General features: G+C 40.5%; 4 protein-coding genes across 14 annotated transcripts in view; 3 read left to right on the top strand and 1 right to left on the bottom strand.

The window, feature by feature from the left end:
- The window catches only part of rev1 (REV1 DNA directed polymerase), a 17,433-nt gene extending 3,426 nt beyond the window's left edge, over positions 1-14,007 (top strand). For 2 of the 7 annotated variants that reach the window (XM_046053723.1, XM_046053720.1), the window contains 21 exons: positions 2,271-2,346; positions 3,603-3,735; positions 4,272-4,440; positions 4,555-5,097; positions 5,217-6,031; positions 6,373-6,471; positions 6,555-6,671; positions 6,819-6,945; positions 7,042-7,170; positions 7,267-7,421; positions 7,504-7,623; positions 7,718-7,938; positions 8,042-8,214; positions 8,335-8,564; positions 8,646-8,836; positions 9,812-10,096; positions 10,836-10,947; positions 11,046-11,254; positions 11,373-11,523; positions 11,626-11,728; positions 12,115-14,007. In XM_046053723.1, coding sequence (XP_045909679.1) covers positions 2,281-2,346; positions 3,603-3,735; positions 4,272-4,440; positions 4,555-5,097; positions 5,217-6,031; positions 6,373-6,471; positions 6,555-6,671; positions 6,819-6,945; positions 7,042-7,170; positions 7,267-7,421; positions 7,504-7,623; positions 7,718-7,938; positions 8,042-8,214; positions 8,335-8,564; positions 8,646-8,836; positions 9,812-10,096; positions 10,836-10,947; positions 11,046-11,254; positions 11,373-11,523; positions 11,626-11,728; positions 12,115-12,226 — 4,260 coding nt within the window. In that variant the 5' untranslated portion in view covers positions 2,271-2,280 and the 3' untranslated portion in view covers positions 12,227-14,007. Of the gene's footprint in view, positions 1-904; positions 1,491-2,270; positions 2,347-3,602; positions 3,736-4,271; positions 4,441-4,554; positions 5,098-5,216; positions 6,032-6,372; positions 6,472-6,554; positions 6,672-6,818; positions 6,946-7,041; positions 7,171-7,266; positions 7,422-7,503; positions 7,624-7,717; positions 7,939-8,041; positions 8,215-8,334; positions 8,565-8,645; positions 8,837-9,811; positions 10,097-10,835; positions 10,948-11,045; positions 11,255-11,372; positions 11,524-11,625; positions 11,729-12,114 lie in introns of those variants that run through there. The other 5 variants (XM_046053722.1, XM_046053719.1, XM_046053721.1 and 2 more) reach the window with 5 other exon arrangements.
- Positions 14,008-14,571: 564 nt separating this feature from the next.
- txndc9 (thioredoxin domain containing 9) lies at positions 14,572-17,768 on the top strand. 4 transcript variants are annotated; one of them, XM_046053135.1, is made up of 5 exons: positions 14,572-14,727; positions 15,692-15,898; positions 16,489-16,607; positions 16,734-16,988; positions 17,116-17,768. In XM_046053135.1, the coding sequence occupies exons 2-5, from the start codon at positions 15,725-15,727 to the stop codon at positions 17,234-17,236; spliced, it is 669 nt and encodes a 222-aa protein (XP_045909091.1). In that variant the 5' UTR covers positions 14,572-14,727; positions 15,692-15,724; the 3' UTR covers positions 17,237-17,768. The 4 variants fall into 4 exon arrangements, with proteins under 4 accessions (XP_045909091.1, XP_045909094.1, XP_045909093.1 ...); XM_046053138.1 differs by lacking the exon at positions 14,572-14,727 and adding an exon at positions 14,927-14,949; XM_046053137.1 differs by lacking the exon at positions 14,572-14,727 and adding an exon at positions 14,970-15,100.
- mrpl30 (mitochondrial ribosomal protein L30) lies at positions 17,581-21,113 on the bottom strand. The gene is made up of 5 exons (XM_046053140.1): positions 20,773-21,113; positions 19,938-20,024; positions 19,352-19,498; positions 18,826-18,899; positions 17,581-18,650 (listed from the first exon to the last, which is right to left on the bottom strand). The coding sequence occupies exons 1-5, from the start codon at positions 20,812-20,814 to the stop codon at positions 18,518-18,520; spliced, it is 483 nt and encodes a 160-aa protein (XP_045909096.1). The 5' UTR covers positions 20,815-21,113; the 3' UTR covers positions 17,581-18,517.
- A 109-nt stretch (positions 21,114-21,222) lies between these two features.
- Positions 21,223-24,580, top strand: mitd1 (MIT, microtubule interacting and transport, domain containing 1). 2 transcript variants are annotated; one of them, XM_046053133.1, is made up of 7 exons: positions 21,223-21,589; positions 21,679-21,780; positions 22,368-22,504; positions 23,363-23,449; positions 23,562-23,674; positions 23,854-23,923; positions 24,035-24,580. In XM_046053133.1, exons 1-7 carry the CDS (start codon positions 21,445-21,447, stop codon positions 24,128-24,130), a joined length of 750 nt encoding a protein of 249 aa, XP_045909089.1. In that variant the 5' UTR covers positions 21,223-21,444; the 3' UTR covers positions 24,131-24,580. The 2 variants fall into 2 exon arrangements, with proteins under 2 accessions (XP_045909089.1, XP_045909090.1); XM_046053134.1 differs by having other exon boundaries at positions 21,230-21,589; positions 23,863-23,923.
- Positions 24,581-24,903: the final 323 nt, after the last annotated feature.

The raw sequence follows: 24,903 nt of genomic DNA, 5'->3' as shown, positions 1-24,903 counted from the left end.
TGTATTGATGAAATAGTTGATAGGGGGCTCCCCCACAAGATTTTGAGCATTAAACACTTAATTTCCTGCATTCTGGGGATTTTCTTGTCTTCTATATTTACATTGCATTGCAGACTTATTGTGCAAATAAACCTTTTTCATAGCATTTTTATTTGTTATTTAACATTTCTTTGTGCAAGCTATTTTTCAGAACATTTTTAACAAATGCTTTCATTTGGACAGGTTTGTGCAGCGGTGTTCACGAGAGAGGGAGAGAAAGACGGAGCGAGCCAGGAGGTGCTTCACAATATATGCTCCTCAATACAGCTCCTTAATCAAAAATTATTTTAAATACGCCTTGTAAAAATTTGGAAAATCAATATGTGGCGGTCTGCATTGATAATTATCCAAATTATAGGCTAATTATGGGAAACACTGCTTTCCCTCACCCCCAAACAAATCAGTCTTTCCCGACTTTTTAACTAACGTCATATCCATAACAACAGCAAGGAGTGTGGATTTTACAAAGCATATAGCCTAGGCCTGTTTCTTAACGCTACCGTAAGTAAATCCCGACTTTTAAACAGCGGTTTTACTGCACATGTAGCCTATTTATAAGAGCAGTATTCAGTAGTTATGCAAGAAACAGAGAGCAGAGGGGGTGGGGGCTAGTAAGAGACCGGGCCAGTGTCAGTATATAAAATTACCCAATGGGCCGCTGTCCGTGCTTTATGGGCCGCTCGTTGGCCCATTATTTAAAGACAGTTATATATACATAATTTATGTTACACCAGCCCCAAAGGTAAATCGGCACACCGGGCACTTGCCCGGTGGGCCAGATTACCAATCCAACCCTGAGACTCAGTTTCTACTTTCCAATAACTACATCTTGTTCTCGCAACAGCAGTATTTATAGCCCTCATTACAGAGGTAACCCTCTTTTTAACTTTATTTGTTATCCAAGCTGTGTGCTGACTGGCTAGAGGAAAGCTAGCTAGTACCAGTAGCTTATATGTATACATTTATTATGGTTTACTGCCTGCAGGACAATCCCTGTATATGTTTTCCTTCATAACGTAACATTTCCCCAAGGCCTTTTGTGACAGTCTATTCAACACAACTCTACAAAATGATCACCAAGAAGGTTTTATTTTGAAAATCTCCGGAACTGCCAGCCTTGCGCGCTTGACTGTCGCTGGGAGAAGGGAAAGCAGAGGGAATGGATCAGGCGGTAGAAATGGAGAGCAAAAAGACTGGGAGGGTGAGCGAAAATGTTGAAGAGACATGGCGCGGCGGCATGACAAAATAAGGTGATCTCAGTTCACCAAAAGGAGTTCTCTGGAGAATAAAGTCAAGGGTGAGGAGTCGAGCTAACTGTGTGGAGCATTTTCTTTTTGCTCTGCTCTTACCTCGTAATCAGTGCGCACACACACCGTTTGTGTTGGGCAGTATCTGCAGAGAGAAGTCTGTGGCGAACAACCCACTCTGACAGGATAAAAGGTAAAAAGCAAGTGAGTCCTGTTAGCGCACAATCACTCAGGACTGCTGTTTGTTTACATCCGTGATTAACACTGAAGTTTCCACAGTCATATATCGTATCCGTTGTTTGGTAACGTTAGCTCATTTTTGCCAGCATTGTTAGCGAGTGCGGGCAACACACTAAACTAAAAATGTACTCGTATTTATGCTTGCCTGAAGTGACATGGTGTTACAGTCGTGTCGTATCGCAGCGACATGCATGATTAACTAGCTAAGAATCGTTCAGAGTGGCTATGCTAATGTTAGCTGCCTACATGAAAAATGTGACAAAGTGCCACATGGGGATCTGTTGCAGCCTACCTGTCAGTAGCAGAGGACCTGCCCGGACATGCCCTTGGACACAACGCTGTTCCCCTGAGCCTAAAACCAATATCATAACATTTATGTTGAACTACCATCAAACCGCAATAATAAATGCAAAACTCAATTGCCATACATGTTAGTTGTTGACAGTATCACTGCTTGTCTGTGTCCTTTGGCCTGCGCCTGAGAAAGCTTTCTAAACTAGCAACAAAGCATCACTCATGAATTGCTGACTTGTGTTATATAAAATGTTATAATCTTATTTACCTTATTGAAATTTTTTTTTTTAATCTGATTTGTGATGTCATCTAGCATGATTTCAAGATGTATGAGGAGCTATTTGTATACATCATAAAGACATTCTTCCATTTTTTAAATAGAGATTTACATAAACTTTGTGCCCCAGCTTAGACTTGCTAGACTAAGTATTGATCCTCTTGTGTTTTCAGGTAACTCAGTATGAGTCGAAATGGGTGGACAAAGAAGAGAGCCAATGCCAGTGATGACAATGGTTGGGCTGAAAGTGTGAGTATCCGCCATCCCATCATAATCAACAATGTGCAAAATACAGAAGTGACCCCAGTATGACAACATGCCCGTAATGTCAGATAGGCGTACCTTAACACAGGCTGGCCACAATAAAAGGCCGCTCGAAAATGTGCAGTTCCATAACACAGCACAATGTCACAGATGTCACAAGTTTTGAGTGAGCGTGCAATTGGCATGCTGACTGCAGGAATGTCCACCAGAGCTGTTGCCCATGAATTGAATGTTCATTTCTCTACCATAAGCCGTCTCCAAAGGCGGTTCAGAGAATTTGGCAGTACGTCCAACCGGCCTCACAACCGCAGACCACGTGTGACCACACCAGCCCAGGACCTCCACATCCAGCATCTTCACCTCCCATCTTCACCACCTCTGTGAGACCAGCCACCAGCTGAGACAGCTGCTGCAACAATCAGTTTGCATAACCAAAGAATTTATGCACAGACTGTCAGGAACGTCTCAGGAAAGCTCATCTGCATGCTCGTCGTCCTCATCAGGGTCTCGACCTGGCTGCAACTTCGCACTGCCATTGAAGATGAGTGGACCAACATTCCTCAGGCCACAATCAACAACCTGGTCAACTCTATGCGAAGGATATGTGTTGCACTGTGTGAGGCAAATGGTGGTCACACCAGATACTGACTGGTTTCTGGACCCCCCCCCCCAATACAGTGACACTGCACATTTTCGAGTGGCCTTTTATTGTGGCCAGCCTAAGACACACCTGTGCAATACCCATGCTGTCTGATCAGTATTTTGATATGCCACATCTGTGAGGTGCATAGATTATCTCAGCAAAGGAGAAGTGCTCACTAACACAGATTTTGACAGATTTGTGAAAAATATTTGAAAGAAATAGGCCTTTTGTGTACATAGAAAGTGTGTACAAAGATCTAATCTTTGCGTTCAGCTCCTGATGAAAAGAGGTAAATTCAATAGTGTTGCGTTTGTAAGTTCGTTTGTTCAGTATAGATACTTCTTGTTGTCATAAGAGAAGGCACTGTAATAAACCTGCTCGAATATCAAGATCGTGTGTGTGAGTGTGTGTGTGTACATGTATGTATGTGTGTGTGTGTGTGTGTGTGTGTCTATGTTTGTGTGTGTGTGTGTGTGTGTGTGTGTGTGTGTGTGTGTGTGTGTGTGTATGTATGTATATATATATATGCGCATCATGGATTTATTGTGGCCAACTGTGACTCACCTTGTTCTGTCACTGCTCTCCTTCTTGTTTGCAGGGTGGCTACATGGCTGCCAAAGTGTCAAAGCTGGACAAGCAGTTTAAACTTGATGCCCCCAGAGAGAAACAGAAGGAAGGCAACAGCTCCAACATTTTTAGTGGAGTGTCCATCTATGTCAATGGATACACAGGTAATGCTATGCTACAGTACATCCATATTTTTACACATCACTAATTTGTCTCTCTTCTACCCCCCACACTTACTTCAGTCGGTCTTTAACAGTTTGAATAACAGGCTGCTTATTTAAATCTTCTCCAAGAATGTCCCACATGAGAATCAGGAGAAAAACAAGATAAAAAGATAAAACTCTAGCTATACACAGCCTTATTGTAATGCTCAAAGTGGTTTGTGATGCTTTGAAAAATATGACCATGTTGATGTTCATTGTCATGGACTAACAGATTACATGTTAATTTGGGTAATACAATGAAATTCAAATGCTCTAAAGATCAAAGAACCTGGCTCTGTTTTTTTACTTGTGTATATGTTTCCTGTGTTTGCGACGTTTTACACAATGTTTTGTACAGATCTATAAGTAAGTCAGTCTAAAGAGTTTTGACTGCATTGTGCTGATCAATTGACTGGCCAGGTGGCCTAATTTGTAAGGAGTTGGCATATTTTTGTGTCTTTTCTGTTAACTGTTTTATTTTTTGCCTGTTTGAGCAGATCCAAGTGCCGATGAGCTACGCAGACTGATGATGCTTCATGGTGGCCAGTTCCACGTCTACTACTCTCGCTCCAAGACTACCCACATCATCGCCAGTAACTTGCCCAATAGCAAAATTCAGGAGCTCAAAGGGGAAAAGGTCATTAGGCCAGAGTGGATCACTGAGAGGTGTGTTCAGCAGGAGTTGAGCATGTTTTGCTCATTTAATTTAATATTGTAATTTTATTGTAATATGTATTACCTGAAAATCCCTCTGTTTACTTTGTCATTTGTTTAAAACAGTATCAAGGCTGGGCGTCTGCTTCCTTACCTACAGTACCAGCTGTATGTTAAACATAAAGCTCTACTCTTCCCTGGCATGACTGTACGCCAGACATCAGAGATCGCAGGACCCAGCCATGGGCTGCTTCAGCCGAGCGTACATCAACAGATCAGTCTGCCACAGCGCAGCATTCAGCACTCTGTCCTCAACCATGAACAGTCCAGCTGCCAGAATAACTCCGTCCCTAACCCCAGCCACAGTCAGCTTTACCAAGGCAACATCCAACATCAGTCCGCCCAGCACAGCTCTGTAGCACTGTGCTACCCACAATCAAGTCACTTAGCATCCAGTCACCTCAATACAGATCCTAGGCACAGAATCCCTTTACCCACCTACCCACTGTCTAACCCCAGCCCCACAAAGCACCCACACAAGCCGCCAAAGTCTACTGTTCAAACACCTCATCCTCATCTCCAGCACCAGAGAGCTGGCCAACCACAACCTCAGATCAACTCCTCTTGCAGCAGTGCCTGGACTGGCTGCAAGGAAGTGGAATTAAAAATGTGAGTATGCATAGCTCATAAGGGAAAATGGTTTGGTTTGGGGGGGGGGTTGGTTTTGCACACACAACTGGAACATCTTCTTTCATTAATACCTATTAAATCTCTTCTTCATATCACAGAAACAGATTATTGCAGACCTCATTGGATATGACGAGCCATTCAAAAATGAATGAAATGCAAGTTTGTGGCAAAGAAGATCCTTTCCTGCAGGTATTGAAGGAAGCACCCCTGACAAATGGACACACTCATCTTGTGAATGGTGCCTTAACGCCAGAGGGCCTGTCCCCTGTTACACATGAACTCTCTGTTGACAAGGAATGGAGAGTCAAGAGTTCAGAGGATAAACCTCAGAGTCCTCCAGTGCAGTTTCAGACCAAACCTGACCCGTATGAATTTCCCCACAGTCCCCCAAAGCAATCCGACCACTCTCCTGTCTTTCTGGAGCAATCCAACTCACAAGCAGCAAGCCAGCCGAGACATAAACCTCCACCCCCCTCCTACCAGGAGGCTATAAAAACAACAGAAAGCCACATACTCCCAAAACGGCTCCAGCCACCTTGTCAGGTTGATTCAAATCCTGAAAAGACTCTTCTTTCACCTGCATCTCACTCTCTTTCACATTCTCCAGTTCGGCTGAACGGAAGTCACCACCATGCCTTTTCATCTGACCCTACCTTTGTAAACACAACCAACACAGCAGCCAAACTTGATCCTCCCACTGAAAAGTCATCAGCGCAGCTGCTGGCGCAGACAGGCGGTTTGATCTCTGAGTACTACTCTCACTCACGTTTACACCAGATTTCCACATGGAGGTCCGGCTTTTCTGAGTATGTCAACGAACTGCACAGCAAACGAAAATCAGCGGGGGGATTCTCCTTTCCTGGGAAAGACAGACTGAGGAAGTCTGTGGTCCAGCGTGTTGCAGACAGTCGAGGTAGGAAAGGAAGGTCCAATTTGTTTCTTTTCCCTGTAAAATCAATGCTTTGATGTGTTATTTTTTAAATTTTGTTAAGATGGGGTGTTTTTTGGTGTCATGGTGGCTTAGTGGACTGTAACTTCCCCGGTTTAAATTCAGAAAGTCTACGAGATTGAACAAAATGTCTCTATCATCTCATATATTACAGTATCTTTGTCCCTGCTAATTTACGAGATAGCCACATTATTTGTGTTGTGTATTCTGGGGATGCATCATGGCGTCATTGGATGCCGTGTTCATGTCTTTTTGTGATTGGAAAAACTAAACTCTGATGATCGGGTATGTGTCTATGTGGTCAGGTACGCTGGCACCCGCAAGTGTTAAATCTTGTATTCTTCATGTGGACATGGACTGTTTCTTTGTGTCTGTGGGGATCCGACATCGACCAGAGCTCAAAGGTAAGGCACCTTTTTTTTTCAGTTTTTAAGTTTATATGGAACATAGAAAAGTCTCATGCAGTCCAGTCATGGTTGTCTTGCAGGGAAGCCTGTAGCTGTGACCAGTAACCGTGGACAGAACAGAGTGCCTCTGAGGCCCGGGGCCAACCCTCAGATAGAGCAGCAGTACTACCAGAGGAAACAAACTCATCCTCAAACTGGTGAGATTGTCATACCCAGCCTGCTTGTCATGGAGTGGTCTGACCTTGATTCACAGGCTTGGCTCAGTGTGTTTCCTGTATTTTCCTGTACATGGCTTACTTTATTGTAACATGCTTGACTAAGCGTACTCTTCTTCTGCCTCTCAGAGAGGGCAGATGAGGATCTCTACAGAACTCCTTCACAGGAGAGCCCTGACTCTCATGCCAACGGAGTGGACCAGGATGCTGCCACTCTCTCAATGGCAGAGATTGCATCATGCAGTTATGAGGCTAGGTAAGATATAAACACACACTCATGGTCATTTTAAACAAGTCCTATATCTGTATTTTGTACTAACCAGATTGTTAATAAATCTGTTGTCTCTCACAGGCAGATGGGTGTGAGGAATGGGATGTTTTTTGGCAAAGCAAAGCTGCTGTGTCCCTCGCTGCAGTCTGTCCCATATGATTTTGAGGCCTATAAAGAGGTGGCTCTCGCAATGTATGAGACTCTGGCAGGGTAAGATGAACTCCCTGGTCCTTTTTTTGTCCTCACTTCCCTGTCCTTTACATGCTAAATGACCTAAAACGTACCTTCTCATTTATTTCTTTGCAGTTATACCCATGACATTGAGGCTCTGAGCTGTGATGAAGTGTTGATCGACGGTTCTGCTCTGCTAGCTGAGTTGGGCATCAACCCAGAAGATCTGGCCAAAGCGATCAGAGCAGACATCAAAGAGAAAACTGGATGCTGTGCTTCAGTGGGCATGGGTGAGTTGATGTTTGTCTTATACTGTAAAATAGATCAAAACCGTGTTCCTATCTTACAAATTCAAACTGCTCATCTGTTCAGGGTCCAACATCCTGTTGGCTCGGCTGGCGACACGTAAGGCCAAGCCAGACGGGCAGTACTTCCTAAAGCCTGAAGAGGTAGATGATTTTATCAGGGACCTACCAGTCACCAGCTTACCAGGTAGATACAGCACCACCTGCTGGTCATGGCAGTCTACAGTCTTTCAGCTTTCTTGTGGTAAATATTTGAATACATTTTTATTTCTTTTTTCTAGGTGTTGGGCCTGTTATGGGCAGAAAGCTGGCTGCTATGGGTGTGAGGTCATGCGGGGACCTCCAACAGATGTCTCTGTCTCAGCTGCAAAAGAAGTTTGGACCCCGGACCGGACAAACCCTGTTTCGCTTCTGCAGGGGTCTAGATGACCGGCCTGTCCGCTACGAGAAGGAAAGGAAGTCTGTCTCAGCTGAGATGAACTATAACATTCGCTTTACTACGGTTAGACACTTTTTCCCCCCTGTGCCATCTCTTCTTTTTTATTTTCCCTTCATTTCCCACCTATCTCTCCGTAACCTTCTTGTTCCTCTGCCTCTGTGACTAGGTTGATGAGGCAGAGTGTTTCCTGACTAACTTGTCCATGGAGGTGCAAAAACGTTTACAAGAAGCAGGGCTGCGGGGTCGCAGAGTTACTCTTAAGGTCATGGTTCGCAAGGTTGGAGCTCCACTGGAACCAGCTAAATATGGTGGTCATGGCATATGTGACAACCACGCCAGGTAAGGAAAAGGTCGTCATCCATGTATGTTTCGAGTGACTGATTTTTGTCCTCTTTCCATTGCTTCACCATGTCTTTGTCTCTCTGTAGACTCATTTTAAGTCATCTCCTTCTCTGTTAGGACTGTGATGCTCGCTCAATCCACTGACAGTGGTCAGCTGATTGCCGCTGCAGTCATCAAGCTGTTTCATGCCATGAAACTGCAGGTTCAGGACCTGAGAGGAATCGGCATCCAGGTTCAGCTTCTTGAAGGAAATCACTCTGTCCCCCAGGACTCCATGGGCTCCCGGACGCGCTCCATCAAAGAGATGTTGCTAGACCAGAGGTTAAGTGCGAGATGCAGCAACAGAGGTTTGTGTAAAGTCTTTGTCTTTCAGTTTGTATCTTTGTCATCATCTGTGTAATCAGTTGAGCTCAAGATCTATGTTGCAGATGCTGCTGACAACACGCGTCATGAAATGACTTCCTCAACCACAGCCGTATCATCTGGCTCCCCTCCACATCTTCTGTCTCCTCCCGAGCCAGTCCCGGGGACAAGCAGAGATCAGCAGGCATGCAGACAAACTCCAAAACATTCTCGAGCACGTCTCAACTTCAGTATTGAGGTCCCCTCCCCTTCACAGGTCAGGACTTCAAGGAAAATTCTGATTGATTTTAAACAAGAGCTGAATATAGGGGGGGGCGTTATGAACTAAAATTTTAATCCGTGTGACACGGTGACAGTATTACAGTGGGTACGGAAAGTATTCAGACCCCTTTAAATTTTTCACTCTTTGTTTCATTGCAGCCATTTTCCAAAAATCAAAAAAGTTCATTTTATTTCTCAGTAATGTACACTCAGCACCCCATCTTGACAGAAAAAAAACAGAAATGTAGAAATTTTTGCAAATTTATTAAAAAAGAAAAACTGAAATATCACATATATGCTAGCTGGAGCTGACGTTTCTCACTGAACAACAGAAAGTAGGAAAGTGGTAGCTCTGTAAGAGGAAATGAAAGAGAAGAGGAGGCATTACAGCTGTTCAGTTGTTAAGATGTGTTGAGTGTTTATTATAAAATTGGTTAAGACTACACTTCATCATTTCAAGCTACACTTTTTATTTCATTTTTTCTAAAAAATTTGGCACTTTAGTTTACTTAAATTTAGATTTTTTTATTAGACTAGTTATTTATTATCCCTCTAGTTTGATGTCCGTTGTTGATAAAAACATATGTTGATACAACTATATGTTATGGTACTGAATGAAAATGCAAGTTAGTCATTTTGATGTTCTGGACCTTTGCTTTGGGAAATTTTCTCTAACTGGACCTCTTTGAATTCTAATTGAATACCCCTGGTATAAGGGATCTTAACAGCATTTATTTGGCAGAAAACCCAAAGTATACTAAATTAGTATATTAATCAGCAGCACTTGTGGTCTTCCTCTCTCACCATATTCTGGAACCAGTTTGGGACATAACACTTTTGTGTAACAACAAAGCCACCAATGCATTGCAGTATGTAGTTCCACGTGACACCAGTGATGAAACCGGTATATAGCCTACCCCTTGCTGGGCAGTGAAATACTTTTAACTTGTGTTTCTTCATGATATCCAAGGTGGATCGTTCTGTGTTGGAGGCCTTGCCCGTAGAGTTGAGAGAACAAGTGGAGCAGTCGTGGACTTACATGGATGGGAGACCGAGTAACGGTCGGACACCCAGTCCACTTCCCTCTGCTCCTTTTCCACAGCATCCCTCTCTGAAGTCTCGTCCAACCTCCCCTCCTCGTCCTCCAGTCCCTGGTCCTGCTCTTTACACTCCACCTGTTGGCACGTTGGTCCTGCAGATTCCAAACCAGCCAGATGGTCTGGGAATTGTACTGGAACTGCCAAACTTCTCAGAGGTAGTGATGCAAAACTACTTTGACAGCCCTGCTGGAAGAAACCTTGATAAGAAAAAGTGATGTTGTGCTCATTTAAGTAGTTTATAGCCTTTTGGTTCATCCACCTATGTAACTATATTCATCACAGTGGAATCTGTTTGGCGACTATTCACATCTATTCACAGACACAGACTGCAAACCGACCAGTTTGCTCCAGTCTGTTTGTTCTTTTTGAAGTTTGCGGTCTTCAAACTGAGAAGCACCTGATTCAGCTGTATATTGCTTGGAGATGCGCGGAGAACACTGTTTTCGACATCTATTACTGTCCGTCCTGGCAGAGGGACTATCTGAATCAAGGGTCTAAGGACTGAGGGTGTCGCTGAACAGATTGTAAAGCCCCTTGAGGCAAAGTTGTGAAAATGGGCTATATAGATACTTGACTAGATATCCACATTTGCCCTGTTATGCTGTCTGGCAGTTCTACCACATTAATGCCTGTGAAGGCAATAAACAGCAAAGAACTGTAGTCAAACTACTGGTTTTAAAATGTTTTCAGTTTGAAAGCTGCCTTTTAATAAGAATAATAGTAATGAGTCTGCGAAAAGCCCAAGTTGTCACAGACGATGATGTTCATACAGATATATTTTCCATGACTATTAAATTTACAGATATGTATAAGACACACCTTTTATTGGAAGAGCAAAAGCTTTTCTCCAAATGTGCATATTAGTCCCCAGTTGTCTCAACTTTCTGACTGCAGGTTGATCCGGATGTATTTGCTGCCCTTCCGAAAGAGCTCCAGGAAGAACTTAAGTCTGCCTACAACCGTGTAACAAATGTCCAGCCCCAGGCAAAATTGTGTGAGTACCCAGGTGAATTAGTTGCAAAGGAATGCGTTAAGCTTTTTTCCCCCTACTATTAACATCATGCATGTTGTCTTTATCTCGTGTTTTACCTCTTGGTTTCTCAGCAGTGGAACAGAAGAATCCCCTGTTACAGCTAAAACAGTCAGGAGTCGGAATTGGCATAGGTCGGGTGAAGCGGCGCTACAAGAGAAAGAATGCAGGGAGCCCTGTTAAAAAAGGTCCTTCCCCTGTGAAGAGGCGGCACACGACCAACAGCCCAGCCAAAATCCTACCATCTCCTATAAAACTGCGGGAACCAACGAACATAGTAAAGGTGAACCAATCAACTGTTTCATATGTGAAGATGAAGCTTTTTCTTTTATGGTGGCAGTATGTGAAGAAGGCTGGTACATAAGTAATTTTTCAAGCTCACACATGTTTTCCCTCCCCAGACTGAAAATGTTCCCTCCACATCGACCTCGAAAAACGACATCCCAGAGTCTCTGTCCAAGTTCATCCCTCGCCCTGCTCCAGCGTTAGCCGGAGCCTGTGACCTGACGGATATTAAAACACTCCTACGGGAATGGGTCACCACCATAACAGGTGAAGGCTAGCTCTGCCGTAGTGCAGACTCATGCAGTTGTGTGTTTTATTGTTTGTGTGGTTACAAAAACGCATTTTTAATAATGTCTTACTTTTTGTTAGAACCCATGGAGGAAGACATCCTGCAGGTGGTGAAATACTGCACTGATCTGATTGAGGATAAAGATCTGGAGAAGTTGGATTTGATTATAAAATACATGAAGAGGTAAGCATGTACAGTTTAGCCTCCTCTATAGAGGGTATGCGCATGATGTCACAGAACTCAGTTAGTTGAGTGACAGAAAGACAAGCAGCAGTGTTAGCTTGAATCAGCTTAAACACAAACACCACATCTAAAATGGGAAAGAGTTGGACCACTGGTTCTTTGGTAAGCAGTAAGGATCACTGTCGAGTCCGACTGCCTTTAATTTGAGCAAATATCACTTGTTTTACTCCCGGTTTGCTAAATGCAGCCATGGTAACAGATGTTTTACCACTCAGTCTAGCGTGTTCCGGAAGGAGAAGTGACATCAACGTGTACACTCTATTCCTGCCACTTTCTTTTTTGTTTTCATTTATTCCTTATGTCACATATTGATCTTTCCTCTGCAGGCTCATGCAGCAGTCAGTGGAGTCTGTCTGGTGTATGGCTTTTGACTTCATCCTAGACAACGTGCAGGTGGTTGTGCAGCAGGCTTATGGTAGCACCCTGAAGATACCATGAAGAAGAAGGGTTTTCATTGTGTGTAACCATTACACCAATACTTTTTGTTTTGCTACTTTCACAGGGTCACCTGCAATACAAATTATGACACCTAAATGATGATTTCCCTCCTCAACTGTGATACCCTTCTAGCACCTGCCATAATATTCTCAATGGCCTCCTGAGAGTGAGACACAAATTAATAACTACACACACACACACCTCAGAGTACATTATTTTCTGTACTTGCTCTTTAAGGGACAAGTAACACGAACTATAATGCAGGAAATGTATTTAGAATATACTCACCAAAACTCAACACAGTGATAATCGTAGCAGCTTTTTGCAAATTCCTCATTTTTCATGTGGAGTTCTTTTCTAAATAATGCGAAGACTCATTTTTAAACGTATTTGAAATTTTATATCAAGACTTTTGCAGGCAGTGTGTAACTATTTCTTATACATACGTCTAAGCCAGGCCTTATAAGATTTCAAATGTACCTCTACCTGGTGAGCGTTTTCCATCTGATAAAGCAGTTGACTTCCCTTATGTGTTCCTAAGGTTTCTGTCACACAGGCAGGTTTAAGTTTTATTCATTTATGCAGCTAAATCAGTAGGTTTAAAATAATGAATGTGGTAAACACAATCATCATGTTCAAACACAAAGCTTCCTTTTTGTGATTTTAGAATCAATCAGTTTTGTAGCACTCCTCAGATTTATGATAATCCCAGAAATGGTATAAAAATCTTGTTTTTCATCATTGTTTCATTGGTGCTCCATGCCACTTTGACTGAGCTCTGAAGTATCTACGCAAACTAAATATAGTCTGCTGCATACAGTTGTCCCTTTTTTTTCTTGTCTCTCGCAAAAAAGTGCCAAACTTTGCTATTATAGTGTGTAAATAATGTTTTTAAATACACCTGTTAAAAATTTTAAAAGAAAAGGATGTATGTGGAGGGTTTACCTCTTGTATTGTTTACATGTAGTGAATTCTTAGTAACTGTCGTTAAATTGTAAATCTTCTCACTTTTTAATTGTTTGTCAGTGTTCCAACATGAAAATCAGAAGCTGGCCAAAGCACTTCATATGAGGTTAACTGTTGATTCTCAGTAGCACTCTGACTTTGGAGGATGTTCACAGGGGTTATGGCAATCAATAAGTAGCCTATGCGTTTTGTTTTTCCACTTAACAAGTGAGACATCCCTTAATGATAATGCAACATTTCATACAGCATTTGTATCCGGAGTAAATTTTGTTTTTCTAGTGTTTCCAGCCTAGTTACCAGTTTTACAAATTTGAATATTGAAATAATGCTGGATTTGCATAGGAAGAGGTGACCTGATTTTTAACTCTGAAGCCCATTGTATGTACTTGTATACATACAATGGAGACATTTGTATGGCTTGTGGCTACGTCATTGTGTTTCTGTGAAGTAAACTTTTATGATTGGTGATTAGAAGTTCTCATCAGATGCGGCTGGCTGGCTTGCAGTCTCACATCATGCAAGACATTATGTGTGTGGTTGAAAAGTCTGTTTAAAACAGTATCCCTATATGCAAATCGAGCTGTCATTTTTTAAAAACTTGTTGAAATGAATGTAAATCAGAATGTGCAAGTGTCTGCTCACTTTCCAGATGTTGGCTTCGCTTCACCCGTCATATCTTTCCAGAAGGGAATGGCCAGAAATTCAAATTGGCCAGTCTTGTTTTCTCTAAACTGGCTTGTGCCTGAAGACCTGAAGCTGTGAACTTGTTTGTAAGTTTTCTAAAACTTGGTAATAAACTGTAAACTCTGTATTAATTTATTTGTCTTTGTCGTTTCTTAAAGTTACAGCCTGAATAGTAGAAGGTAGTCCAATCATGATAATGTTGCATTCTGAAAACAATCTTTGAGGGAGAAAAGGGCATTTCTTTCCAAACTGTACAAACTGGAAATAGTTAAAGATGTCAAATCTTTACAGTTCAAGGCTGCCCATCTTTATTACTTTACCTACACTTTGCCACAGATACTCAAAACTTAATTCGATATCAACCTTTTTTAATTGTTTTTGCAGTGATCTGGCAGACATGGAATATTGCCAATAAACATACTATGGCATCAAGAATACAGTACACCCAGCCACAGTCAGTTTTTTTTAATCCACATTCCTCCATGTAATATGCATACATGTAAAAGTTTACATTTTTATATTTCTTTGTATGCCAATTGTAAAATGCAAACAAACATGTAACATTAAACCTGCAGGGTTTACTTCTAAAAGAACTCAAAACATCTTTGTTCTTTTTGTTTTCAATGTGTGCCATCATTTAGTTTGAGATTTGAGCTCTAAATATCAAAAAAAGGAAAACGACCTAAAAGGATTATTTGCTTTTAAAAATAAAAAACGGAATAATTGTTTTATTTTCTGTTTGTTTGACGTCAAACATTTGTCTGACGTTACATCCGTAGCATCTATGCGCAGCAATCATTTGTATTTCGCGCACGAAGAGAAGTGTTTGTGACCATCTGTTACTCCATCAGGTAACCCAATAATTTAACGGCAGTGGTGTTATGGATTAGCATGTTTTAATTGGTGGTTACTATTAGCATCTCACTTGTTGATATATTATTATTCCTTGTCTGTGTTAACGTTACTTTTAACGGCTAACGTTATGAGGCACGCAGGGCTAATGTTAGCTAGCTTAGCAGGCGAACACAAGCTCCAGCTAGCATTGTCTAGATTTTCCTTGATTACTTAGAAAAGTAAGTACATGGCTAACTGATCCATGTCTCGATTAACTGGCGTGGATTCATTATTTGCACAGAAGCGATAAGGGAAATGTCGAACAAACAGACAACCATGACCAAGTGTGCTAACGCGTGCTAACGCTAGCTGACAACCTGCGGAAACAAGGTGTGCCCAGTTGTTACCATGGCTTTGTCTCTAATGATACTTAAAACACGCTGCTCAGTCTGACAGCTTTCGGGGCAACGTTTTAATCAGTGACTTGACAGTAACGTCAGGCCCTTACGTACATACTTGGATGCTGCGTAACGTTAGTTGGTTTTGTTGCTGCGTACGTTGTGTTGGGGCAATTTGCAACAATGCAGTGGTTACAAAAACAGTGAGTTGCCAGATTATTAGGTGCACCCAGCTGAGTAAAATTGTATGTGTACCTGTATGATGGTTAATGTTCAGTTTTTGTTGAAACGGTCTTTGTAATATTGTTTATAATATTATGTTCACCCCATTTGTAATCAGTGAGGGTAAGTTAGACCTAACCTTACAAACATATCAAAACATATCAACATCATCAGAAACTTCAGCCTCCAAAATGACTAATAAAACAAAAACAACAAAAACATTTTGATGTAACTGTTCAATTGTGCCATGTTCAGGCACTTACAAAAAGGATATAGCTTAACTGGTGGCTTATTTTTAACTGGTGTGTTATCCAGTGTCATGTCTCAGCTTACATTGTCTTCTTGTTCTTTACCTCCCCAGATTCAGAGTGTGTGTCACCCATAGCAAACGACCATGGCGAATCAATCAATTGATATCCTAACGAAGGTTTTGGAGCAGTCAGCCAAGCTGGTGGAGGAGAAGGTTGATGCACAGTTGAGCAAACTGAGTGAAATGGATGAAGATGATTTGGAAAGACTAAAGGAGAAAAGATTAGATGCACTAAAGAAAGCCCAGAAACAGAAACAGGTATGTGGGATGTTTTCTTGTAACTGTTTATGTATCTCAATGCTGGCTATGGGGACTGATAATAATAGTTGCATTTCTTGGAGGTGTTTTGTTATTATGTGAGAACCTGGTTTTGAATTATGTTACTTTATGTGAGTAGTCAGGGATTTCTGGAATATTGTGGACTTTTAAGGAACAGATTGTTGGATATCAAATCAGAAAAGATCACAGGTCTGTTTTTTTTTTCCACAGAGCAATATATTTAGATTCTGGGTTTCTGAGCTGTTTTATTTACAGAGCCCTTCTGATTCAGTATTTTTATCCTTTTAGGGAAAAAAGGTTATAGAAAACCTGTTTTGTAATGGAAATTTTAGGAAAAGTAATCCAAGGACCGATTTAAAGAATAAATCATGCTCTGGAGTTGGACTGCATGTCAGGCGTCGAAGTATTTATTTATTTTTTTAATGGGGAAAATGTTTTGACATTGTTCACATCCCTAATCAGCCAACAAAATAGACTGCATGTTGTCATTGTGCTCGAATGTAAAAGCCAGTTTTTATACTCTCTGAGATTAAGTTTTCTGGAACTCAACCTAATTCTCTGTTTCTAAGGAGTGGTTGTCTAAAGGCCATGGAGAGTACAGAGAAGTCCCAAGTGAGAAAGACTTTTTTGGCGAGGTCAAGGAAAGCAAAAATGTTGTCTGCCACTTCTACAAAAATTCCACAATAAGGTGAGTTTGTTTATTTATGTCATGAAGACCATTTTTTACTAATGCATCAAATCTACACTGTAGCCTATGTATAGCCTTGAACCCTTTGCCGTAGCCTCACGTGCCCCTTCTTTCCTCTAAATATAGATGTAAGATCCTCGACAAACACTTGGCCATCTTGGCAAAGAAGCATGTTGAGACCAAATTCATCAAACTGAATGTGGAAAAAGCCCCATTTCTGACAGAGAAGCTGCGGATCAAGGTTATTCCTACGCTGGCCCTGCTATTAGACGGAAAAACAAAGGACTATGTGGTTGGATTCACTGACCTGGGAAACACAGACGAGTTCACCACAGAGATGCTTGAATGGCGTCTCGGCTGTGCAGATGTTATTAACTACAGGTGAGACATACAGTAGCCTCCCTCCTTTACCTTTTAGGCTTCAAAGCTGCAGAATCACAGTAATGTTCTGATTGAAAACAATATGTTATCTGATTTTAACACCGCACTTTCCCCTCTCCTGTTCTAGTGGTAACCTGATGGAGCCTCCTACAATGACACAGAGGTCAGGCACAAAGTTCACAAAGGTGGAGAAGAAAACCATCAGAGGGCAAGCTTACGACTCAGATTCTGATTCAGGAGATGACTGAAAAGTCAAGTCTTCTCATTTGGGGCTACCTCACTTAAAAAGTCTAGCAGACAGCCCACTTTCATTTTTCTACATCCCTTCTCTATTACTTACATATTCATTACCAGTTTGCATATTTTAATTTAAAAATCAAATTATTTTGCAAAGGCAGTTAGAATTATAGCATCAGCCTTATTTAATGAATTGTCTGCCATGTTTGAATTTAAAATACTTCCAAGAACAAGGAAACATTACATATGAAATTGTAGAGGATACAGTATGTGTCACTGAGCCACTGCGCCATTTGTTGATTTTGTCCCTTTATTGGCTAAAACCTTGAAGATTTGTCTTGAATTACAGGCGCACTCATTAAGGTAGTTGTTTATTTCTTGTTTCCTTGTAACTGTGTGTGTCTAATGTTAGACAGAAACCATGATGCATGAAGTGCCAAGATCATCCTTTTGCATCAGAATACATTTTTACATGACATTTCCTTATAGCAAGACATTGACTTAACTAATGCAGACTTAATAAAAAGTATACTTGTGCTCCTATGATTTTGTATAGTTTTTATGTAAAGTTGGAGGATCAATTGATGTTGCAAGTTTTAGTTGCTATTACGGGTGAAAACAATCCTTCAATTCCTATAATGCAACACAATATTTTTTTTTGTCAGATCCTTTCTCCTTAGAAAAGGCTCCTGTGTAAAATGTTGGTTTGAACATGCATCACATACATTCGGGATTGCTTAGTAATATATAAATAACAATATTAAAGGCCCTGCACACCCACACAGATCCAAATCAATACCAGACTGAAACTGATATTTGGCTGTTCACCTCCTTCTCCCACAATGCAATGCATTTTATTTCAAAATTTCTTTATGGCCAACTGTTGCTGAATTATCACAGAGAACAGATTACATTTTTTCATTTGTCAGCTGACAGCTGTATTTATAAAATTGGCATTTATTGGTGGGTGGACAAAATAAACTAACTTGACAATTTTACTGAGTAAACCCAGAGCCCAGATGTTTTTTTACAAAATTATTCAGATAAACTGGTACTGCTGATATTTCTGCTTCATGAGCGGGCCCTTAGGTTGCAAAGTTTGATGACGACAATTCTCACATTCCTCTGGAGTCTTAAGTCTATTAGGTAAAACACACTGCGTCAGGCTAAAGTGAAGCCTGGTAAATGCCACAGCAGTTTCTCAGTGTAGTGGAATCAGAACAGGAAGCTAAGGAGCACTGCATTTCCCATAATATTTATGAACAATTATGAATTAATATAACAAAGCGGAGCTAAGATTCGATAGCCTTCGGGTCTACAGGTTGGAGGAGGTGACGAACAATCAACTCTCCTTTGCTGTTAATGTAGGTGTCAGCCATGTCCTGTTCAGCAGGAAGTCCGTAGGGAGTCCTCAGCGGCTGGATCCTGAATGAACCAGGAAAGAGCAGGAACTTAAGACATTTCATGTTCTAAAAAACATAAATCCTCTTTTGTGACTCAGGTTGCAAATCTACCTCCGTTCTGCTTTAATGATTTGCAGAGACTTTGACGACCATAATTTATGCAGACATGCTAACCCCATTTTGTAAATTAATCTTACCTCACAAGGTGCTTGACAAATTTCAGTTGGCTATTGACTGCAGGTGTATTTTTGTGAATTACAGGTACATGTGCCTAAAAACAAGAGAAAGAGAGGACAGAGTCAGTGCATAAAAATCCAAGACTGAGCAAGTCCAATTTTTGTCTCTAGAAAATGCAATAAAAAAACAAACATTCTTTGTGCCTCTATAGTGGACAGATGCTATATCTGCTTGAGGGGGTACAATAACAGCTAACAATTGTATACTGCTCCTCTATCATAATAAAAGCTTTTTCTTCAGCCTTCAAGGCAGGGTTAAGGAACACTGTAAAATACTTATTACAGGTGCTAATGTATGTTAATGTTCTAGTCATGAAACTGAACATGAACTATTTATGCATAGGTAGTCCTCTAATCTCAGTGCTGTACACTTTCCAAACCTCTTTATGTTCTCCAAAACATTTTCTTTATTTTTTCCTCTCTCACCACCTTAACTGTTTTCAGTTAACAGTATTACACAAAGGCAGCCTCATTTGTTAAGCCTTACCTTGTCAAGCCCAAGGTGTTTCACCATCTCTTTCTCCCAGTACGGCCTTCGCATCACACTTTTGACTCGTGTCACTATATGCAGTTTATGTGGTTGGTCTGGGTCACCCCCATATTTCTCATGTTCTTTTGATCTCTCAGCAAAAAGCTGTGAAGGACAAAAACAGAGCCTTTTTAACAGTGCCAACAGTAATGTAATTAATCATTTAGAAGTGCAGAACAAAGGAGCCTCATTATTACCATGGCTGAATTCATCTGTTAGGAGGCCCTGTGGTAAAGGTTAAATGTTGGGCACCTGATGATCCCCCCCACACACACACCTCCTGTCCTCTGTGCACTGTTAATAGACGCTGCTGGAATTCTACCCTACCTAATTGAGAATATGAACCATGTGAGCACAAAAATTACTAAGGTATCAAAATTAGATAAGGCCCCTCTACAAGACAGGGTCTAAAGTTTATATAAAAAAGGACCCAAGTTCATTGACATAGCACTTCAGTAATGCAAATAAGCAACTTTGCAATTTATGAAATTACGTGCAACTAACTGACCTATATAAAAACTGGGGCTTTTGCCTGGACTCTTACCTCTTTTGGGATTCTTGCTTTGGTAAATTTGCTGCGTGCAGACACAAACCACAAGCAAGGTGATAAAAGTGTAGCTTCTGTCAGGATCTGTAGACATACACAAACAGTGACGAGACAAAGTTAAAATCAATGCATGTTAATTATAGAAAAGGTTAAAAGGCAGAACAGTGTCCTGCAGGGATGGCTCATCTCAGATTTCATCATAATGTTTAAACTGTGGTGGCTATCACTTTAATTTCCCTGGGTTTATTCCACCATTGTGGGAAATGTCTTAAGTCTTAATTAATTTCCCTGGGCAGCTTTTGTTTTAATTTAGGGTATGGTTTTGCAACAAAGTGATATAAAGTAGTTTAATTTAGCCAGGTACATTTAGCTGGTTTATCACAAAAAACAACAACAAAAAACACACATTCCAGTGTCAGTCGGGTTATTATCTTTTTCAGCAGACAGAAGACTAGTGTCCTCTATTACCAATTTAATGACGTTAGAGAATGGCACTACTTATCACTGATTCATTGTTGTGCAAGTCAGATTCCCAGTCGGGTTTGAACTTTCATCATAGCAGAAATTTAACAAGTAGTCAAAACTATTAAAGAGTGGTTGCATAAACCTTTGCCAGAGACAGGGCTTTCACACCACCAGGTAGATCCAAACACAAACTTGGGCTTGCATTGGCTCCAAGCAGTCAGAAAAAAACTGTTTGTGATTAATGGTTAAAATAAATTATAATGTCTAATAATTACCAAGGGAAGTGTTATGAAGTCTGGTTTTATTTCTTAATGCACGTTTTGTTTTGTCAGAATGAAACATGAAAAATGTTCAAAGATGTTCTTACCTTGACTGATAAAGAGCTCAAACCGCGACAAACGCCTGACATGATTTTTGTTCGGTTGGGTTTCCAGCAGCTCCTCTTCAGTTATAAAAAAAAACTAGTCACGCACGCCAAGGTTACAGCCCTGCCACCCGCAAAATATGGATCAAACGAAACTAACCGTTATGAAAAAAATCTCACAAATGTAAATATACTCATATCAAACTGACAAAATACACGTACAACATTAATTCAAGAGCTGAAAAACAACAGCAGACGGGCTGTCACGTTAGTATCATGACAGTTTTGTCTCCTTCATGTATGCTTCCACCGGAAGGGTTGAGAAGTTACATTGAAACTGCGCCGACATGACAAACGTCCATTAAACAAGGTTCCTATAGTGAACTTTAACTTTTAAAACATCCAACGGAAGAATACACTAATTAAATGTAATAAAGTTTCAGTAGAATATAGGTGCTTTAGGGGTTATTTTTCTTAAAATTGTACCCATATGCGCACCGTGGACCATTATTCCATCACTAAGTTTTTCCCGGAAGTATTTTTGTGGCGCACTTGTGTAGCTTTCACGTTGGAAAGGTGTTACCGCTTCTTTCTGTGACTTTCCTGACAGCAGATAAGCATGAATACTCTGTTGGTTTTCTAGAAGCTCTAAAAAGACGAAGGCTAGACACCACAATGACACAGAACCACGTGTCAGGGATGGAGACATCCGCCATCTCCGTCCTGAAGCGGGCAGTGGAGCTGGACCACAGCGGCCGTCTGCAGGAGTCCCTTGTCTGCTACCAGGAGGGCATCCAGCTGCTTATAGACGTGTTGAAAGGTCTCCATCTCCCTCTTTCAGACATATACACAGCAGAGGGAGCACGATGTAGACTAAACAAATTCTTGTTTCCTGTCTCCTGCCAGCAGCTGTGAAAGATGACTCAAAGAGAGGGCACTACAGGGATAAGATAAAGGGCTACATGGACAGAGCAGAGCAAATCAAAGCTCATGTGAGCCAGATGAAAGAAGGTAACTATAACACAACCACTAAAGGCTGATTAACAAACCAAGCAAAGTGGGCAACGGCCCCAGCCAAGACGGATTAACCTGCTGTGAGAGTTGTAGTAATTTGGTTTAACAGACATTTATTTACATTTGACACCGGGCCCATGTGCAAGCAAGTAATAATGTAGGATTTGCGTGTAATAATGTAGGCTCTGCCTCAAGATCCCACAAACCAGCTGATGATGTGCTGTAAGTGTGCTTATCCCCCCCAAAAATCTAATTAACAATATTGGCCCACAAACTAATTGACTCTCACAGCACAGTTAAAATCCAAAAAATGGTAAGGGCATTTTATCCAACCTTTACTATTTCAGTTGATGTTATGCAAGTTACATGGTGCATATCTTTAAACAAATTTGTGTTAAATCAAATTATTACAAATGAAGTGGCATATAGTAAACCTGGAGCAGCAACGGAGTCCAGGGTAGAAATGCTGAGGGTTTTTTTGGTGTGTGTGGAGGGGCCTAAATGTTAATGTTACTGTCACAAGCTGCTGTCTGTGCCACCTGTAACTTCTGTTTCTTCTCATTCTGTGTTCGCTTTCCTGTCAGATGGGAAATACCATGAGCAGATTAAAATAGTGGAGGATGCTACTGGTTACAGCTACGAGGCTCTGTTCAAGCCATACATCAGCAGTTTACTCACAGAGGTCTGGGTAGAAGACCCATACATACGGCACACCCATCAAGTAAGTTCTTTTAATCAGTGTTTTATTGTGTACATTTTTTTCCTGTTTATTTAAATTGGATTGGATATTTTATCATTTTTAGTTACTTCATTAATACACAGCTGGATTAACATTTTTATTAAAAGCAGGAATCTGCACCGGGCCCCAAAAGCCCCAGTTTCACTGCGGGGCAAATGATAATGTGATTAATTGTAATTTGTTTGGGTAAATGGGAATATGCACTACTAAAGTACAATATCAACTGTCATGACAAGGTGGGTCGTGCTTTATTTCCATATCTTGAGGTCTTAGTGGTGTCTGATATATTATTATGACCATCATTATTTGAGCTGATATGCTGCTTGAATATTTAATTTATGTTTAATCAGGTTACAAAAGGGATGTCTTCAAATTGATATCTTTGTCTGACAACATTTAAAATGCCAAAAGTATCAAATGACATCCTTGAATTGCATTCCTCATATTTGAATAGCTGGAACCAGCAAGCATTTGGTGTTTGTAATGATTAATCGATCATCAGAATTTTGAAATTAATCATTAATAATCTGTGGCATGAATAATGCCTAATTATAATGTGTTAATAATAAAACAGTTGTTTTAATTAATTACAAGATATTTATAGCTTTTTAGGAGTTTAGTTTAAAGTAAACTTGGAGGGAAAGTTGGTTCTCCTGCATTCCACAACACACTAAACACAATTGCCTTAATTTTTTATTTTATTTTTATTTTTACAATCCACAAAGCACTCTTTACCTTTTCTGTTGATGTTTATAGCTTAGCACAAAAGTTAATATTAATCTGTACCGAACTCACTCTAACATGCCAAACAATCCCCTTCCCCCCTTCTCTCCACTACAGTTGTACAACTTCCTGCGGTTCTGTGAGATGCTGCTAAAAGCGTCCTGCAAGGTGAAAACCATCCATCTCCTCACTACACAGGATGAAGTAGGTTATTTAACTAATGTGACTACACACAGTAGTGAATGCACAGCAGCCGTAGCAGTGTCTTCTGTTCAGTTTGTGCTGTTGTTTCACCGCCACTTGTCTTGTCACACAGTCGGATAATCGCCAACAGAGCAGCGCTTTGGCCGAGCTGAAGGAGAGTCTCAGTGCTCAGAGAGTGACTCTGGATCTGCAGTTCTCCTCCACTATACATGACAGGGAGATCAGGTACAGCTGCAAGTCACGTATTAAAGATATCAGAACAGTATACTGTACAACCTAAAAAAATGGCGGTATCTTTTTTTAAGTACTTCTTGCTGCAGTACAGAGTATTTACTTTCACATTAGCACTCTGCTTTTTGATGTGATTGCGGCTTTGTTTTATGTCAATAATCCAAAATAAATAGTGTTTTTAGGTTTGACAATGGATGGATCATCAAGATCGGAAGAGGGCTGGATTACTTCAAGAGACCTAAGGTGCGACTTCATACTAATTAATATTCATAACTTTCTATTTCTGCAAGCATCAGAAAGACTGGACATCTGAGTCAACACGTTGAGTAAGAGGTGTTTCGTTTTATCTTCCAGGGACGATTCTCTATTGGATACTGTGACTATGACCTCAGGCAGTGCCAGGAGACCAACGTAGACATTTTTCACACTAAACACACAAAAACACTATGATATTCATGAAGCTTAAATTCCTTACATTCCTAATTCAGGTGACTTCATATACTTACCTGCCCTCAAAACTCACTGCTGTGGTGTTGGATTTGCCTTAACATGTGCTCTGCTTTATAACATTGGTGTAACTGAGCATTTTTATCAGAGGTATTACAGTATGCTTTTTGTCACACTGATAATGTCTTTAAACCAACTGTATGATTCTGTGCTATATATTCTATATCATCGGGTTTTGGACATTCTTAAGTCTTGTGTGCAGTTTATGCAAAAAAAAGTGTTTTTCATCTTCCTTTTCTTTCTTTTTTTATTACTTTTTTTTTTTTTACTTCTATAAATTGGTGGTTTATGATTGTTAAGAGGGAAGAGGCTTTTTATAGTGCAGTATCACATTTGGTGGAAGATGGAAATTAAACATTTTAAAATTATATTAAAAGTGGTTTTATAATATTATCAGACGTCTCTGTGTTTTCTAATTCGGTTTTAACCATGTTTCAAGCTTGTCCAGCTACTCAATATTCAGTGTCTCACATTTAAAATATACAATTCAAAATAAATTCATACATGTAATTAGTTTAATAACCATAAGCCTGTCTGAATTTGCTGTCTTGGTATGCAAAGGTACCATACAGACTGCAGCTGATTATTAAGTTAAAATACTGACTGCAGCTGATTATTAAGTTAAAATAGCTTATTTAGTTCGTGGTATACTATATTATATATATTATCCATAGTATACCACATATATTTCAAGACAAGCTCAACTCTAATCCCAT

This window comes from Micropterus dolomieu, linkage group LG07, assembly GCF_021292245.1.
Source record: "Micropterus dolomieu isolate WLL.071019.BEF.003 ecotype Adirondacks linkage group LG07, ASM2129224v1, whole genome shotgun sequence".
Taxonomy (NCBI): domain Eukaryota; kingdom Metazoa; phylum Chordata; class Actinopteri; order Centrarchiformes; family Centrarchidae; genus Micropterus; species Micropterus dolomieu.
The sequence above is the reverse complement of the archived record's forward strand: the minus strand, read 5'-3'. Positions and strand labels throughout refer to the sequence as shown.